The sequence below is a fragment of the Clinocottus analis genome, unplaced genomic scaffold (genome assembly GCF_023055335.1).
Source record: "Clinocottus analis isolate CAN_PGR_092001 unplaced genomic scaffold, fCliAna1.0.p SCAF_17, whole genome shotgun sequence".
Lineage (NCBI taxonomy): Eukaryota > Metazoa > Chordata > Actinopteri > Perciformes > Cottidae > Clinocottus > Clinocottus analis.
In genome coordinates this window covers 12,412,296-12,426,932 of record NW_027175898.1, presented here as the reverse complement: position 1 = coordinate 12,426,932, position 14,637 = coordinate 12,412,296, and the positions used below count along the sequence as shown (strand labels likewise).

At 43.3% G+C, this 14,637-nt stretch overlaps 2 protein-coding genes across 3 annotated transcripts in view; one reads left to right on the top strand and one right to left on the bottom strand.

Moving 5' to 3' along the window:
* The window catches only part of slc4a11 (solute carrier family 4 member 11), a 99,021-nt gene extending 94,434 nt beyond the window's left edge, over window positions 1–4,587 (bottom strand). For both annotated transcript variants that reach the window (XM_068580040.1, XM_068580044.1), the window contains exon 1: window positions 4,482–4,587. In XM_068580040.1, coding sequence (XP_068436141.1) covers window positions 4,482–4,533 — 52 coding nt within the window. In that variant the 5' untranslated portion in view covers window positions 4,534–4,587. The remainder of the gene's footprint in view (window positions 1–4,481) is intronic.
* Window positions 4,588–8,720: 4,133 nt separating this feature from the next.
* On the top strand, window positions 8,721–14,502 carry ky (kyphoscoliosis peptidase). Its single transcript, XM_068580743.1, has 7 exons — window positions 8,721–8,865; window positions 9,767–10,381; window positions 10,964–11,078; window positions 11,185–11,302; window positions 11,707–11,898; window positions 12,006–12,196; window positions 12,714–14,502. Exons 2-7 carry the CDS (start codon window positions 9,809–9,811, stop codon window positions 14,039–14,041), a joined length of 2,517 nt encoding a protein of 838 aa, XP_068436844.1. The 5' UTR covers window positions 8,721–8,865; window positions 9,767–9,808; the 3' UTR covers window positions 14,042–14,502.
* The last annotated feature ends 135 nt before the right edge of the window (window positions 14,503–14,637 follow it).

Here is a 14,637-nt window from a genome sequence, read left to right as displayed (position 1 = left end):
CATCATGGTTATTCATGCATAATTTTTTTTCCACAGTATACTGGTGGTATTCTGAGCAGTAGTGGAGTACTATACATGTGAGCAGTAAAGTCTAATATTACTGTTATTTCTGAAAATGTCCGCTTCAGGCAGTAAGCATGGTGGGCTGAATTTGGATAAAGAACTCCAGTAAGCTTAGTCCAGGGCTAACTAACTAACAAATATTGTCATTGATAATTCTGTTGATTTTTTTTCTCAGTTCATAAATTTCCACATTAACATTAAAAAGACCGAAACCACACAGAAAACAGACAAAAAAAACAAACACAAAATGACCACAAAGAGACACAAAATGACTTCAAAGAGACTCAAAATGAAATCCTTGTTTCCCAAAGTTCAATTTGTCAAAAGGTCTTTTGTCTGACTGTCAAAAATTGCAGTAAACAATGATAAGCAATAGGGGAGTCATCACATTTGAGGAGCTGGGACCAGAAAAATATTTGGATAGAAACCAGTGATGTGATTGTTATTCCCTCTATAATATATATGTTATATTGGTGTGAAAACATCTCTTTCAAACAACAGGATTCTCTCAAGTTTCTTTCCAAAAACCACACTTTGGAAGATTATATTTCACGGCATCACGGTAGCGTTATAATTTACCTTCAACCCGTAAATGAATGTTCTGGTTCAACGCATCAGGTAACGGCCTTAACATTTGGCTGTGAAACACTAAATGATATCTAGTGAAATGTGAAACTAATCAACACTTCTCAATGCAACCTCCGTTACGAAGAGTGAAGCCAATGCGGAAGTGTCTCTAAACTTGCAGTTTCGCTACCGGCCACCAGGGGGCAACTTCTCGGTTTGTATAGAAGTCTATGAGAAATCACACTGATTTGTTATTGAAGTAATCTATCAAATGAAAATACGTTTAAGTTTTTACTGGCGATACTTTCAGTTTTCTCATATCTTTGTGCACTGAAAACGTTTGTATTTCTGAACTATTGCTGGGACCAAAACATGTGATGCTGGACACCTCTTTTGGTTCAGATTTGACATTTTAAAGATTTAAAAAAATAAATAACTCAGATTAAACATGCGCGACGAATCTGTTTGTTCCAGCCTGTATTTCCTCTGACTTGTTGAATTTTACTTGCAATCTTGTGTTAAACTACGTGTGTGGTTTAACCCGGACCCGATGATGCACGTCTCCGGCGTGACAGACAGAGTGCTGCTGAAGGCGAGCGAGGGAGCCGGAAGCTAAGTGAGTCGCTGTGTCTGAGCCCACTGATTAATGTCTTCACCAGTAGCTACTTGATTCGACTGCAGTCCCGCCAGACAGCCAATAATGAATGACACTTAGCAAACAATTAACACTGTGACCCAAATCCCCACGCGTCCATGAACACACCGCTGACGCTGTTGTATAAGACAGACAAGAGGATTCAGAAAAGGTAAGATGGTCTCAGAGAAACACAAACGGCCTATTCTGAACTACATATTTGTTGCTTTATGATCGAAAAATTGTTAAATGCTGAATATATTCAAGACCTTGGGTTAGCTAACGACTAATACCCAATTGTACGCTTTGAAAAACTGTTTTTCCGAAGTACATTCTGTGAAACTAGCATATGTAGGCTTGGAAAACATTTTGAGGAATGAAAATGTTTCTTTTTTAAATTTAGTGAATCGTATGTGCCTCCAACTTGTGTTGCTGGGTTACTCCAACAATCCGGGCCAATGTTGTCCTTTCAGGAGAAATCTTTTCTGAAACTGTCATTGAATATGTCTTGTGTGCCTGAATAAATCTGCAGATCGTTTTAATCAATGAGTTGCTGCGCATGCAAAGACATCGTCCGGTCATAATTAGAGTGCATTCAGCTAATTCAGTAGTTTGGTTTCTACTGTCGGTCGTAATGAAGAAGAGAAAGTCACAAATTTACACAAATCATTTCATCATTAGATCATTACCGTCATTCAGGGGTTTGTCTTAAATGTGATTACATTGTGTTTTGGTCCCTGAGGAAACACTGAATATTTGTCCTCTTTATGATTATATAACTAGAAGCTATAATCTCTACACACTAGTTATTAAATGACTCATAAGCGACTTTAATTAAAGTATGGATTTTGTTTCTTAACCATATCAAGTGAAAAGCCAGCTATTCTGTAATAATGAAAAGGTAATAATCAGCCATGCTTGTTTAATACAGCTGTCTCGGCTCTACACGTTTTTATTTATTTATTATGTTTGTATTATTATAATCTTTTTTATAATTACCATAGTTTATTTTAATGATTTTTTTTTTAAATTTTGGACTCTTCTTTCCTTCTATGTTGTTATTTTCAATACTTTTATCACTATGTACCGTTCAGTTGTTTGTCTTTCTTTTGGATGTAAAAAGAAATGTCCCTGAAAATAGAATATGATATTGGACAGGACTTGATGACATCACAATATACAAAGTTAAAAAAAGAAGAAAAAAAGGTGTTTTAAGATAACATTGCATATGGACATGTTCTGAACGTCTACTGTACAGTACTAACAGGGTCACAGTGTATTCTCCCAGGTCCAGGTCAACATGTAGAGCATGGCTTTACCGGCGTCAGAGATAGAAGCTCGACTCCCCCCGGAACAAAACAACATGTATGCACTCTCAAGTCCACGAGGAGCTCGGGATGAAAGTGTCAGCCAAATGGCAAATATATATATATATATAAAAAAGGAGGTAATCCTGGTTAAGACAGGTGGTTACACAATACACACTGAATGATATGTGGAAAAAAGTGCTTGTTTGGGGAAATTCAAGGTCAAAGGAATACGGATTTTTCTTTTTTTGTGTGCGGGGATTCAAGGCTGTAAAGCCTCTGCTCTGCAACGACCAATTAAAAGTACAAGATAAGGCAAAGTAAGGTTCAAAAGGCTAATAGAGTCTTTCAGTGAAGTGTTCAAAATTACAAGCTCCTGGATTTCATTTTGATGTGGTATGAGGAAAAAAATAAATCAGCCTACAGTATGAAGGAAAACTTTTTTTTTACATCATATATTTAAAAAAAAGATGGATGCAACTTCATAGAAACTTTGCTATTATTACTGTCCATTAAATGTTAATGTTTTCTAATTAACTGATTATTAACAGTCTGTCGGGTGTAAGGAAATCGAGAAAAATTCCCTTTCGCTCTTCAAAATGTATTGTTTTTAATCAACACTACAGATATTATGTGATGTCACAGTCGGTACTGAGTCGAAACGGTCAGTTAGAGAGAAACTGCAGCATTGGCCCAAAAACGTTGGGAGGTTGGGAGGCTTTAATGTGTTGCATTTTATAGATTTAAAGATGAACATGAAGATAAATGTTCTACTTATATGCTTCGGCATCTTTGGTCTGTTTCTTGTGATGCGCTTGGACTTCTTCCCAGAATTCAGATGGGCAATTGCAGCTCTCTTCTGAATTGTCATTGGGCGACGGGAATGCCGCTTTTTCGTCACCTCATCAGTGGCCATTGTGCTCAAAATATAGTTGATCTACGAGGTACTGCGTATTCTACCTCTTCATATATTCTCAAGAGGCTCTACAAATGTAAAAGCGAGGCTGCAAAGCTAAGATGCCACATTTCACTGTTTGTTCAGGCTCTCAAGCCGCTTGTTTGCACGTGTTTTGGCACCAGTGACACTGTTTAGTTGTGTGCTTCCTCTATCCACGTGTACACCGAGCGCTGCTTTGTTCCTCACACGTCTCCTGGCACTTCAGAACATGTCTGGGGCACAAACATTGCAAAGATGTCCACGCGGTTGAGGAACATTATGTGACTCCACTCCGAAGGTTAACGATGTGATGTGGAATGCAGAAAAAGATTTATACATTCTGTAAAAAAAAAAAAGATGTGCATCTTCTCTGGCTTTTTATTAGTCTCATGCGAAGTCTGAGACTGTACAGCAGATGTTGTAGTTTGCAGGTTTTCCTGCAGCACTCTCTAATACTTCTAATACTAAATGACTGTCACAGTTGGGAAATATCAGTCTGGAAACACTGCAAAGCAATTTAAACTACATAATGGAGGCTGTTTCTTAAGTCTTGTTTCCACTCTCCCTAATTTCCCCCTTTAGTAAATTGGCCCTCCTCTGGTGCAGTTTGTGTGTCCCATTTAATTAAGGAGAATCTCTCTCTCCATCTGTCTTTATCTCTCTATCTCTCTGCGCGCGCGCACACACGCACGCACGCACACACACACACACACACACACACACACACACACACACACACACACACTCACACGAATACACACACTGTACTGTGTGTAGACAGCTATGACTTGCATGCCATCATGCATGATAAGTAGCTTCAGTAGTTTGCATGATTAAATCATATAATTTTGGACCGAGTTGTAAAAATATACATATATATGTACAGTTCTAACAGCCACAAACAGTAACGACAGTTGACCCCCGTAAAAACGCGCGAGCAAGAACTTAAAAAAACTCAAATGCATCTTCTTACCTCCAGTAAATCGATTCCCTGACACCTCTCCATCGTCCTTCACGGGTTCCATCACGTCCAGAGGACGTCTGAGTGTCTTTTTGTGACTTGGTTGGCAGGACACTAGTAGAAACCCGCGCGTCTGTTCTGCCCGGTCACTGAAAACAATACAAAACCACAAACATCAAACAAACAAAAAAGTCACGATCCGGTCATCGCCAGGTGTTGCTGACAGCACGCGCGCGCCGAGTGCCCGAACCAGTGACCCCGCCCACCGCACCCGGCACGCACGAGACCAGCGGAACAAGCTGAGAGGACGACTCACCTGCCCCCAGACGCTGCTGCCCAGAGGCTGTGGCGGGAAGATGGAGGTCAAAGGACAATCCGTCTGACTGACTTTTGATACATGTTGACAAAATGAAATCACAAGTTACTGCAATGTAAGTATCTATATTGCAAATATAAATGGAAATACATGTTTTCAGATGCTGCTAATAGTTTAAAGGAGAAACAGACTCAAAGAATCCAATTTTAGTCCATTTTTGAACGTTTTGCATCGATCTTTGTCGTCATTTTGAGTCTCTTTGTAGTCATTTTGAGTCTCTTTGAAGTCATTTTGTGTCTCTTTGTGGTCGTTTTGTCTTTTCTTCGTCTGTTTTCTGTGTGGTTTGGATCTTTTAGTGTAGTTTATAGTTGTTTTATCTCTCTTAGAGGTAATTCTGTGGTTGTTTTGTGTCTTTTTATGGTCATTTTGTAATTGTTTTGTGTCAGTTTTCTGTGTATTTGGGTCTTTTTGGGTAGTTTGTAGTTGTTTTTGTCTCTCAGTGGTAATTATGTGGTTGTATGTAGTCGTTTTGTTTGCTTCATGGTCATTTTGTGATCATTTGTAATTGTTTTATAACTCTTTGTGAACATTTTGGGTTGTTTGTAGTCATTTTGCACCTCCTTGTGGTCATTTCTTGGTTGTTTTGCAGCTATGTTAGTCGCTTTGCATATTTTCTGTACACACTTTGCATGTATTTTTTGTCTCTTTGTCATTTTGCATCTATTAAGATGCTTTTTTTAATAGAAGTTTTGTGTCTGTAGTCATTTGTAGTCTTATTGTGTCTCTTTTGGGGTCATTTTATGTCTATTTCTTTATCAAGTTTCTTTTTTTGTTTAAAATTGTGATGATGTAAAATTGTGGCTAAAGACAATTTAATCTATGATAATTTATGTTAAATACACCACCCATATTTTCAAAAGAATCCAGAATTACTATACAATAACAGGCTGTCTATACAGTACAGTAGGTTCTCACCACATTTATCATTGATTTGTTTTTTTACACAATGCATTAAAATTACAATTTATAACCCATTTATTATTACAGAGGCCATCTGTCCACATTATGCTGTTTTAAAGCTGCATTCACCAGCTGTCGGAAGGGGAGGCTGGGGCAGGTAGGCTCACAGGGGTTCTTTAATTATTCCTAGGTAGATGTTCTTTATGCAGCACACACTTTTAAAAACATGTTTCACGAAGGTTGTCTCCCAGACATCTGATTAAACTTGTATTTATATCTTTAGGTGGGAGTCAGATTTTGATCAAAACAGTCTTACTGCACTCTACAACTTTCTCATTTGCTATAAAAACTAAAACCCAAGTTCGAAATATTTTTTTTAATTTAGAATGTATCACCAGCTGCTGCCTCAACACAGCACCACCACAGTAATGACTAAACCAGCTTTTTATCCTCTAGAATTAGCAGGAATCAGAGGTCTCATGTCCACTTGAGATTTAGAGAATCTCATTCATGCCTTCATCTCCAGCAGGGTGCAATGCGCTCCTGTTCTTTATCTTCTCAAAAAGACAACGGCAACACGTTTTGACCCCCGCATCTACAATAGCGAGAAAGACAGCCGAGGACATTACACCAGCTCCCTGTTTTAGTTATCGAATATGTTTTTTAAAGGGCTTTTACTAGTTTAGAAATCACATAACAGCCGAAGGCCAAAATCTGTTTTTGATATGTTTGAAGAATATAAAACCATTTCGTCCCTCAGATCTCAAGGAAGCAGTTTTGTGCCTCCAGTCAGAAGTAAACATGGTGAAGATGGAAAACCTTATGATACAATCCAACTTCAACCACTTTCAAGTCCAAATTTCATATTATCTTATTCCCCCATGCTTTTGATAATTATTCCCCATACTATTTTGACATGTATTCTTTTCTTTTTGTAATACCTACAGTTGTCTTGAGTACAGTCCAGATTGCATTTCAAATCAGTGTGAAACAAAAAAATGTCAGTGTGAAATATTTTTTTTGTAAGCAAACAATCTTAACTTAAGGTCCACTTACTTGCTTTCTCGTCTTCCTCTGCAGGCAGAGTTTGTGCGGTATGGACCATGTGACCTTAGGTCTACAGTTGAAGGTGGCCGAGGAAGACCAACTTAAGAAAAAACAGTAAGAAGCTTTTCAGTGTTAAATTACATTGATAAAACTAGAGTTACATGTTTTATTGGATAAAACAACATTTACATTTACAAAATAAGTCTTTTTTACCAGGAACATTTGGATGAGTATTTAGTGACCACTGTACTGAAAACACACTCACACACTATTCATGTATGATAGTTAAATAGTGTGAAAGGTCGCTGAATAAATTCTACTGAAATTGAGCAGATCCTACACATCTAAAGCTTTCACACACCAAAAAGGAACTGACATCCATATTCTCACTCTCAAAGACGTCCACTAATGCCTGGAAGCAGATAAACATTCCTCCTTTTTCAGCATGCAGTGATTTCCTTTTCATTTCTCTACCATATCGATGCTTCACATCTCCCCTCCTTTAGTGTGTTTCACCTCTCTCTGAGTTGGAGAGAGTCTCTCTCTCCCCCCCCACACACACCCCAACCCTCTCTTCCTAATAAGCCAGAGCGAGATTCCTTGGCTGACAGCTGTTCCAGATGGCATTATTACTCCGCGGTTTCACAGTCAGCTGGCTAGGGATCCAGCATCGGCGGAGGGACGGCCACCTCCGCCGTCGACATCAACACCAGCATATGGCGGTGTTATGTAATGCTGTATCCGTGGGGTGAGGTGTTACGGTGCTCAACCAACAAGTTCTCCTTTCTTTCTCATTTTTTTTTGTGGCAGTTCAATCTGACAAAAGCCGGATTCAGTTTTCCTTTTCTGCATTATTTATTCATGCACACACATCTTAGAAGTTCATAGCAGCTCTGGTAAGCCTGGATGTTAACGGCCGGTTTCTACTGCTCTCATTGGTGGAAAGTACATTCACACAAGTACAGTACTTCCGTACAATTTACGTGTGTTTCCCTTGAGTATTTCCATTTTGTACCACTTTACACCACTATCTCAGAAGGCAAATATTTTACTGATGCTGTAAATTATGTTTTCATTGTAATATTTCACTAGAATTTACTGCATAAATGATCTTACTGTGAAATTAATGTGACTATAGAAGCCATTAATTTCAATGAACTTAAAGACAAAGTCTTTGTCAGACAGCTTTGGTAACTTTTCAGATATGTCATCCCCTTCCTGTCTAGTGAAAACCACGTCGCCCCACGTCTCTAGGATGAGCTGGAAAATGCATCGCCACAAAACCTTTTTCTTTTTAGAGATACGTGGTGCTCACGTGATAGCGACGCCTCAAACACTTGATGATCTTATAAAATGCGATGCATAACTAACAAATAGGATATAAAGGAGTTAAAAAACATCCACAGCAGTAAAATGCAACATACACATCAATGCAGCAGTAATAATCAGTAAAAAGCAGTAAATAATGTTTTGAGACATGTGATACTGACCTGTTCAATTGGAACTTAGATTTAAAATGCAGACATGCAACCTAGGAATATATATGTATATATATAATGCAACCGAGATGAACTAAATTGAGTATTTCCGCAGATGGGACAGCAACCAGGGTTGACTGAGGGTGCGTTTGATGTCGACGCGGGCGTTATCGTACGCCAGGACCCTCCATGAACCCTTCGCTGGCTCGGACCCCTCCGCCACGTGCCAAGCTTCCCACCCGCCCACCAATGCCACGCAAACATGGAACGCGCGCACACACAAAGTACATCAGAGTGCGCATCTGTAAGCCACACACACACACACACACACACACACACACACACACACACACACACACACACACACACACACACACACACACACACACACCTCAGTTGGGGCTTACTCTATTGGCTGGTCTTAACTGCTTTGTAGTATTTTTAGGCCTGTTATTCTGGGGCCTGTGCTGGCAGGCCACTGGGGGAGTATATAAGCCTCCCCCACTGAAACCGGGGACCACTGAGAACACACAGTGGAAACATCTCCGCCCGACACTCCAGCAAACATCCAGCAGGCATTTTAAATCCTCTCAGGGTGAGTAAAATACTCGGAGACTTTTAGGGAGGTGGCGGCATTCAAACCCACGTAGACTGGGTTCACCCGCGTTTCTGTTTTTTTTTGTAAATCGTACATTAATCTGCATTTTGAAGAGTCATCATGAACACCGAAGATCAGTGATACTAAAATGCTGTAATGTGTTTTTTTTGGGTGTGGGAATAAGTGCTCGTCAGAAAAAGAAGATTGGGATTTTATTTTAGCATTGTGATTGGATTAACTCAAACATGAGTGGCGATACCTCACGATATCCTCCGGGACCTTCGCTTTAGTCGCACTCCAGGAAGGTCAGAGGTCAGGGTCGGCCACAGCGAGTAGTGCTCGAAGACCTGATAGGACTTAGTGGCTCCGCTGGGGGACACTTGAGCCTTGGCAGATACTGTCCAACACGGGGGGCTTCGGCCTGGGTCATCCGGTTGAAGGACGCTCAGTGTCTTCGCTGTCCCAACCTGCTAAATATAATTGAGTTTTTTGGTCAACATGCGTCCACCGGTCGTCCACACATGTTGCTCATTTTTTTCGGACGCGTTGAACACGGCCATATATCTGCAGGTTCATCACATACAGGAAGTTATAAGGTCATACTAATCTGGTGAGGGCTTTGACTTTTGTTGCGCTGGTCACTGTGACAGTGACTAATGATTCCAACCTTTGCGTTAATTTCTGGTCATGAATAGACATGCTATAATTGCCAATTCATCACTGTCTTATGCATGTACTATATAGAATATACTTTCTGCTCGCGACAGTGTGAAAGGGATCTTTATCACAGAGGCTATGTGTTTGATTGTAAGCTATTGAACAAGGCATTAAAGATCTAGCTGCTCAGATATTGAAGATTATTAGCTAAAAAGAAACTGTCTTCTGTCTTTTTGAATAGCATCCACCTTCTCTTTGGTGAGGACGCCATGCTCGCAGCATAATGTCAGCTCAAGTTGCAATTCAGAAGTTCTCCTTCCCCTTCTCCTGTGCTGCACGCCTTTCTCAGCAAGATGAGGTGACCCAGAAGGGATGCGCTCAGGTAAAGGCCCTGGAGATCCATGACCTCCGGGACAATCGGATTTTAGGCGAAGCGGGCCCCGTTGCTGTTATAGGAGCTCTAGTAAAAAATGAGAAGCGGGCCCAGGGGAGTCCAAAGCCTCCCCCCGGGGGAGTCACGATGGCCGCACGGCTCTTGGTCTGCGCCGGCGCCTCCCAGAGCGCCGCGACCTCCAGGCCGAGCGCCTTTGAGAAGCTGACGGTTGAGGGTGAGGACCAGCGCCCCGCGGCGAAGAGGCAGCTGTCGTCCGAGAGCGCGGCTAGGACCATCACCGTGGTGAAGAAGAGCGCTGTGAGGAAGGAGGCTGAGGAGCACAGGCACCTGAAGCCGAAAGCACACCCGGGACAAAGGGCGCCCCATCTGGCGGCGGGGAAGAGGAGGCGTCGAAAGGACCTGTTCACCAACTCGGAGGTCTTCGACAGGGTGGACTCTCATGTCGTCAGGGCCGGAGCAGAGGTGACCACACTCATACAGAACATCCTGGCGTAACGCAACACAGGAAGTGCGAACATGTTTACCGTTGCCAGCAAATCTGCCTGCCATTCACGTCTTATTGATAAAAACTGAATCTTTAACCTAAACGGACAGTATGGTCCGCTCAGCCGTGCTTCAACAGAAATATTTGCAACAGGATACAAACAGAACCAAAGATAACTGAGAAGCCAGCACAGACAAATCCTCAGCAGAGCTGGGTCTTTGGGTTCCTCTGCAGGAGAAGCATTGAGTGATGATAACGTCTACTCATCCAGTGCAGTAAAACCATAACAGGCACAGCAGCTTTCAGGCAGCACTCACATCCTTGAGCATAGACGAATGACCTGGTTTGTTTAGAGCACTGAATGACACAGAGAGGCGCAGGCAAACAGAATGCTGCTGTAAGGATGAACAGAATGTTCATGTGAAACCATCAAGACTGCGTCTTTGGATACCTACATTGATTAACACTCATCAGGCTAGTTGACCCATTAAAGCACATTTTGTCTAACTGTGAATATCCCTGTGTGTGTGTGTGTGTGTGTGTGTGTGTCTGTGTTGCAGCTGAAGGTTAAGTGTGTGTATGACGTGAAGACGATAGTGCAGAGCATCACACACGGAGCCAGAAATGAGCTAGAGAGGCTTCGTGCCATCTGGATCTGGCTGTGCCAAAACATCGGTGGGTATTTCACTGAACTGCATAGACTTCCATACAGTGTTCTGTAATATTACGAATACTTTTGCATGGTCGTTGTTTCGGAATAAAAGGAATGCTTTCTTCGTAGAGTATGATGTGAGCGGGTACCTCGGCCGCTCAGAGAAGCTGACCGCCCCGGAGGAGGTGATCGCCGCCGGCCGGGGCGTGTGCTGCGGCTACTCCAGCCTCTGTTCAGAGATGTGCAGGTAAACCCGACAACATTCGACCCTTATACCTGTGATGTTGAAAGAAGAAAAACGCATAGGAGTTTTTCGTATGAAGTGAAAAACATGTCACAAAATATCATTCCATATTGCAGCCCATTTTTTTTCAGTTTGAGTTCTTCATTCAACAGCCTTCGGTACAGACACAAAAGCAGCTAAGCGCTCATTCTATTGGCATTCTTCCACCTCGTCATTCAGTATTGTGGTGCATCCTTGGTCCCTTCGGAGTTCAAGAGAAATATTTTTAGTCGAAATAATGTGGTTGTATTTCAGACCGACCACACAAACATAACCTCGAACATGAGCTCAAGCACACCGGATTAAAAAATAAATTAAAAACATTTATTAAAAGCGGTGAGCGCGCTCTGCTCGGTTTGTGTTTCCAGGGAAGTGGGCATCGAGTGCCAAGAGGTTCCAGGCCACAGTAAGGGCGTCGGGTACCTTCAGGGCCAGAGCCTCAAGAATGTGAAATCGGATCACCTGTGGAACTCTGTGCTTCTGGGAGGACAGTGGTTCCTATTGGACGCCTGCTGGGGAGCCGGACGAGTAGACGTGCAAAATGAAAGCTTCGTCAAAAGGTTTGCGAAGGTTTCCATAAACGCTAAGATTGAGTTTGCTCTTTCACTTCATCCTCACCAGCAGCGAGTTGAGTCTCAAACCATCTGTTGCCCCTCGTTCCCCCAAGGTTTGACGATTTCTATTTCCTAACGGACCCAGAGGAGTTCGTGGAATCACACTTCCCCGATGAGGAGAAGTGGCAGCTCCTGGATGCGCCCATCCCCCTGGAGGAGTTTGAGAGGAGGGTCTTCAAGACCTCGGCCTTCTTCACCATGGGACTCAGGCTGATTCAGCCTCAGCACTTTCACATCGTCACAGGTTTGTCATCAGCTCTGCTGGCTGTACACGAGGGGCAAGTGTCTCAATCCTCACGTTTGTTAATTTAATTTTATGCACTGAAACAACCCGAATGTAAATCAAATGATATGCATATTATTGGTTCTCAATCTTTTTTCAGTTACGTACCCACCCTGTGAAATGTGTTTTCACCCAAATACCCTCTGACTAGTGCAAAGATGTCATACAAAACATTGTGCAATGAGGGTCTGATGTGATATAGAATATTGAACATTTATTAAATAACATTTTTTGAAGAATTTTAAAATGAATGCTAACTTTTTAAATATTTTTTACAAATCTCCTGTACCCCCTGCAGTGCCTTCACGTACCCCCAGGGGTACACGTACCCTCATTTAAGAACCACTGATTTAAGTTATTTGCTTCTGTAAAATGGATTCATGCAATTATGCCCACAGATATATATCAATATTTTCAGATAAAAAAAAAAATCTTAAAATTTCTTTAAAAAAACAAACACTTCTGGTTACCTTCTCAGACGATGGCGAGGCAAACCTGTCCCTCAGCTTCTCCAGGCCAGCGACTTTTACCTATGAGATCACACAGCATCAGGACCTTCTACACTGTGGGGCCCCGGAGCAGAAAGACTCCAGCAACTCCTCCTTCGGCCTCCTTACGGTTTCCCACCGGAGCATGAAGCTGCAGCTGCTGCCGCCTGCGAGCGGAGTGTACGACGTTAAGGTGTTTGCCCGACCTGAAACAGCCACCACGTCTCTGATCTGGGTCTGCTCCTTCACGGTCGAGTGCCCAATCCCCAGAGCCACGGAGGAGATCCCGGAGAACCCCTTCTTGTCTTGGGGCCTGCAGCCCGCCGCGGGAGCTCTCGGGGTCGCGGGCAGCAGCCAGGGCAGCAAGGCCGCCGAGGTGGAAGAAGGCGTCTTCCAGTTGGCGCTGAAGACGTCCAGGCCTCTGATGGTGCTCTGCGAACTGGTCCACCCGGGGCTGGAAGCCACTGTGGCCAGGCGCTGCCTGGCCACTCAGATCCAACCGGATGTCCTGACCTGCCACGTCCTCTGCCCCGTGCGCGGCTTCTACCGTCTGTCGGTGTTCGTGCGAGACTACGAGAAGACAGAAGCCAAGTTCCAGAACGCTGGAAACTTCCTGTTGCACTGCAAAGGGAAGGTGGTGGGACCAGAGGAGCTCTACCCTCCTAACCTGGGCTCGGCGTGCGGCCCAGGGACCCGCACGCTAGAAGCGGGGCTGTCCAAATTCAGCCACACAACAGCGCTGCTGAGCACCCAGCAGGGCAAGTGTAACGTCACCTTCCACAACCAGCGGGACCTCGAGCTTCACACTGTGCTTAGCCGAGATGAGAACAAACCGGCGGCCGTCCCGCTGTCGCGGCAACTCTTCTGCACGTACACTGACAGCAAGGTGACGGTGAGCGTCAGCCTGCCTGACGCCGGGGTGTACCGGCTGGGCCTGTACGCAAAGATCACCCCTGGCGGAGATTTCAGCCCCATGTGTGACTTTGTTCTGAGGAACAGCTGCGATCAGCCGGGGCCGCCGTTCCCCAGCGTCTACTCGGCCTGGAGGAAAGGCTGCGTGCTCTTTGAGCCTCGCACGGGCCTGCTGGAGCCCCTCGCGTGGGTCCGCTTCAGGGTGAGGGTCCCCGGGGCCCAGAGGGTGAGCATGATGGGAGAGACGCGGACTGATCTGAAACTGAACAAGAGCAGAGTCTGGGAGGGCGAGGTTTTCAGCGGGAACGGCCTCCAACCGCTGAAGCTGGCCGCCGCCACGGGAGAGTCCAGTGACATGGCTGTTTTATTGACCTTTGACATCAAGCAGCTGGAGGGAGAAGTGTGACAGACGAAGGGCCGGCGGAGAGCAGACGGATGGTTCTCTAAACACAGCTGCGTAGTAAAGTTATTGATACGGACTAATGTAAATCGGACTCATGTAGAAAACATTTGCTAATCATCCAGACTGTGAGCGACAATCTTTCAGGTTTAACTGCATCAACACAACACACAAGAGTCATAATGAGGTGAATGGAAACTGAATTTGAAATGTGGTTCGGTGAATGTGTCAACTTTGTAGCAATGAAGTGATAAAATGCGTTACTAAACTTACCTGGCGATTGTTTTTTTAAGCTATTCTTTGATTCAGGTAGTATTCAGTAGCAAAACTGACTATGGTGCTCAGCTGTGATGTCATACAGGGTTAGGGTGCGCATTTGTGCATTATTATTATGATGTTTTGAGGAATATTCCTGCGTTATAAAATGATGGTTGTCAAAAAAAGCGTGCAATAAAAATGTACTGTGAAAACAGGATCTAAATCTGGAGTCTGTTTTTCACACTTTTCAGTTTCCACAATTACACTATTAATAATGTCATGGAGCCTAAAGGTGCGAAACAAAATATGCAGAAACATACACAAGTACTATAAAATCAAATCCT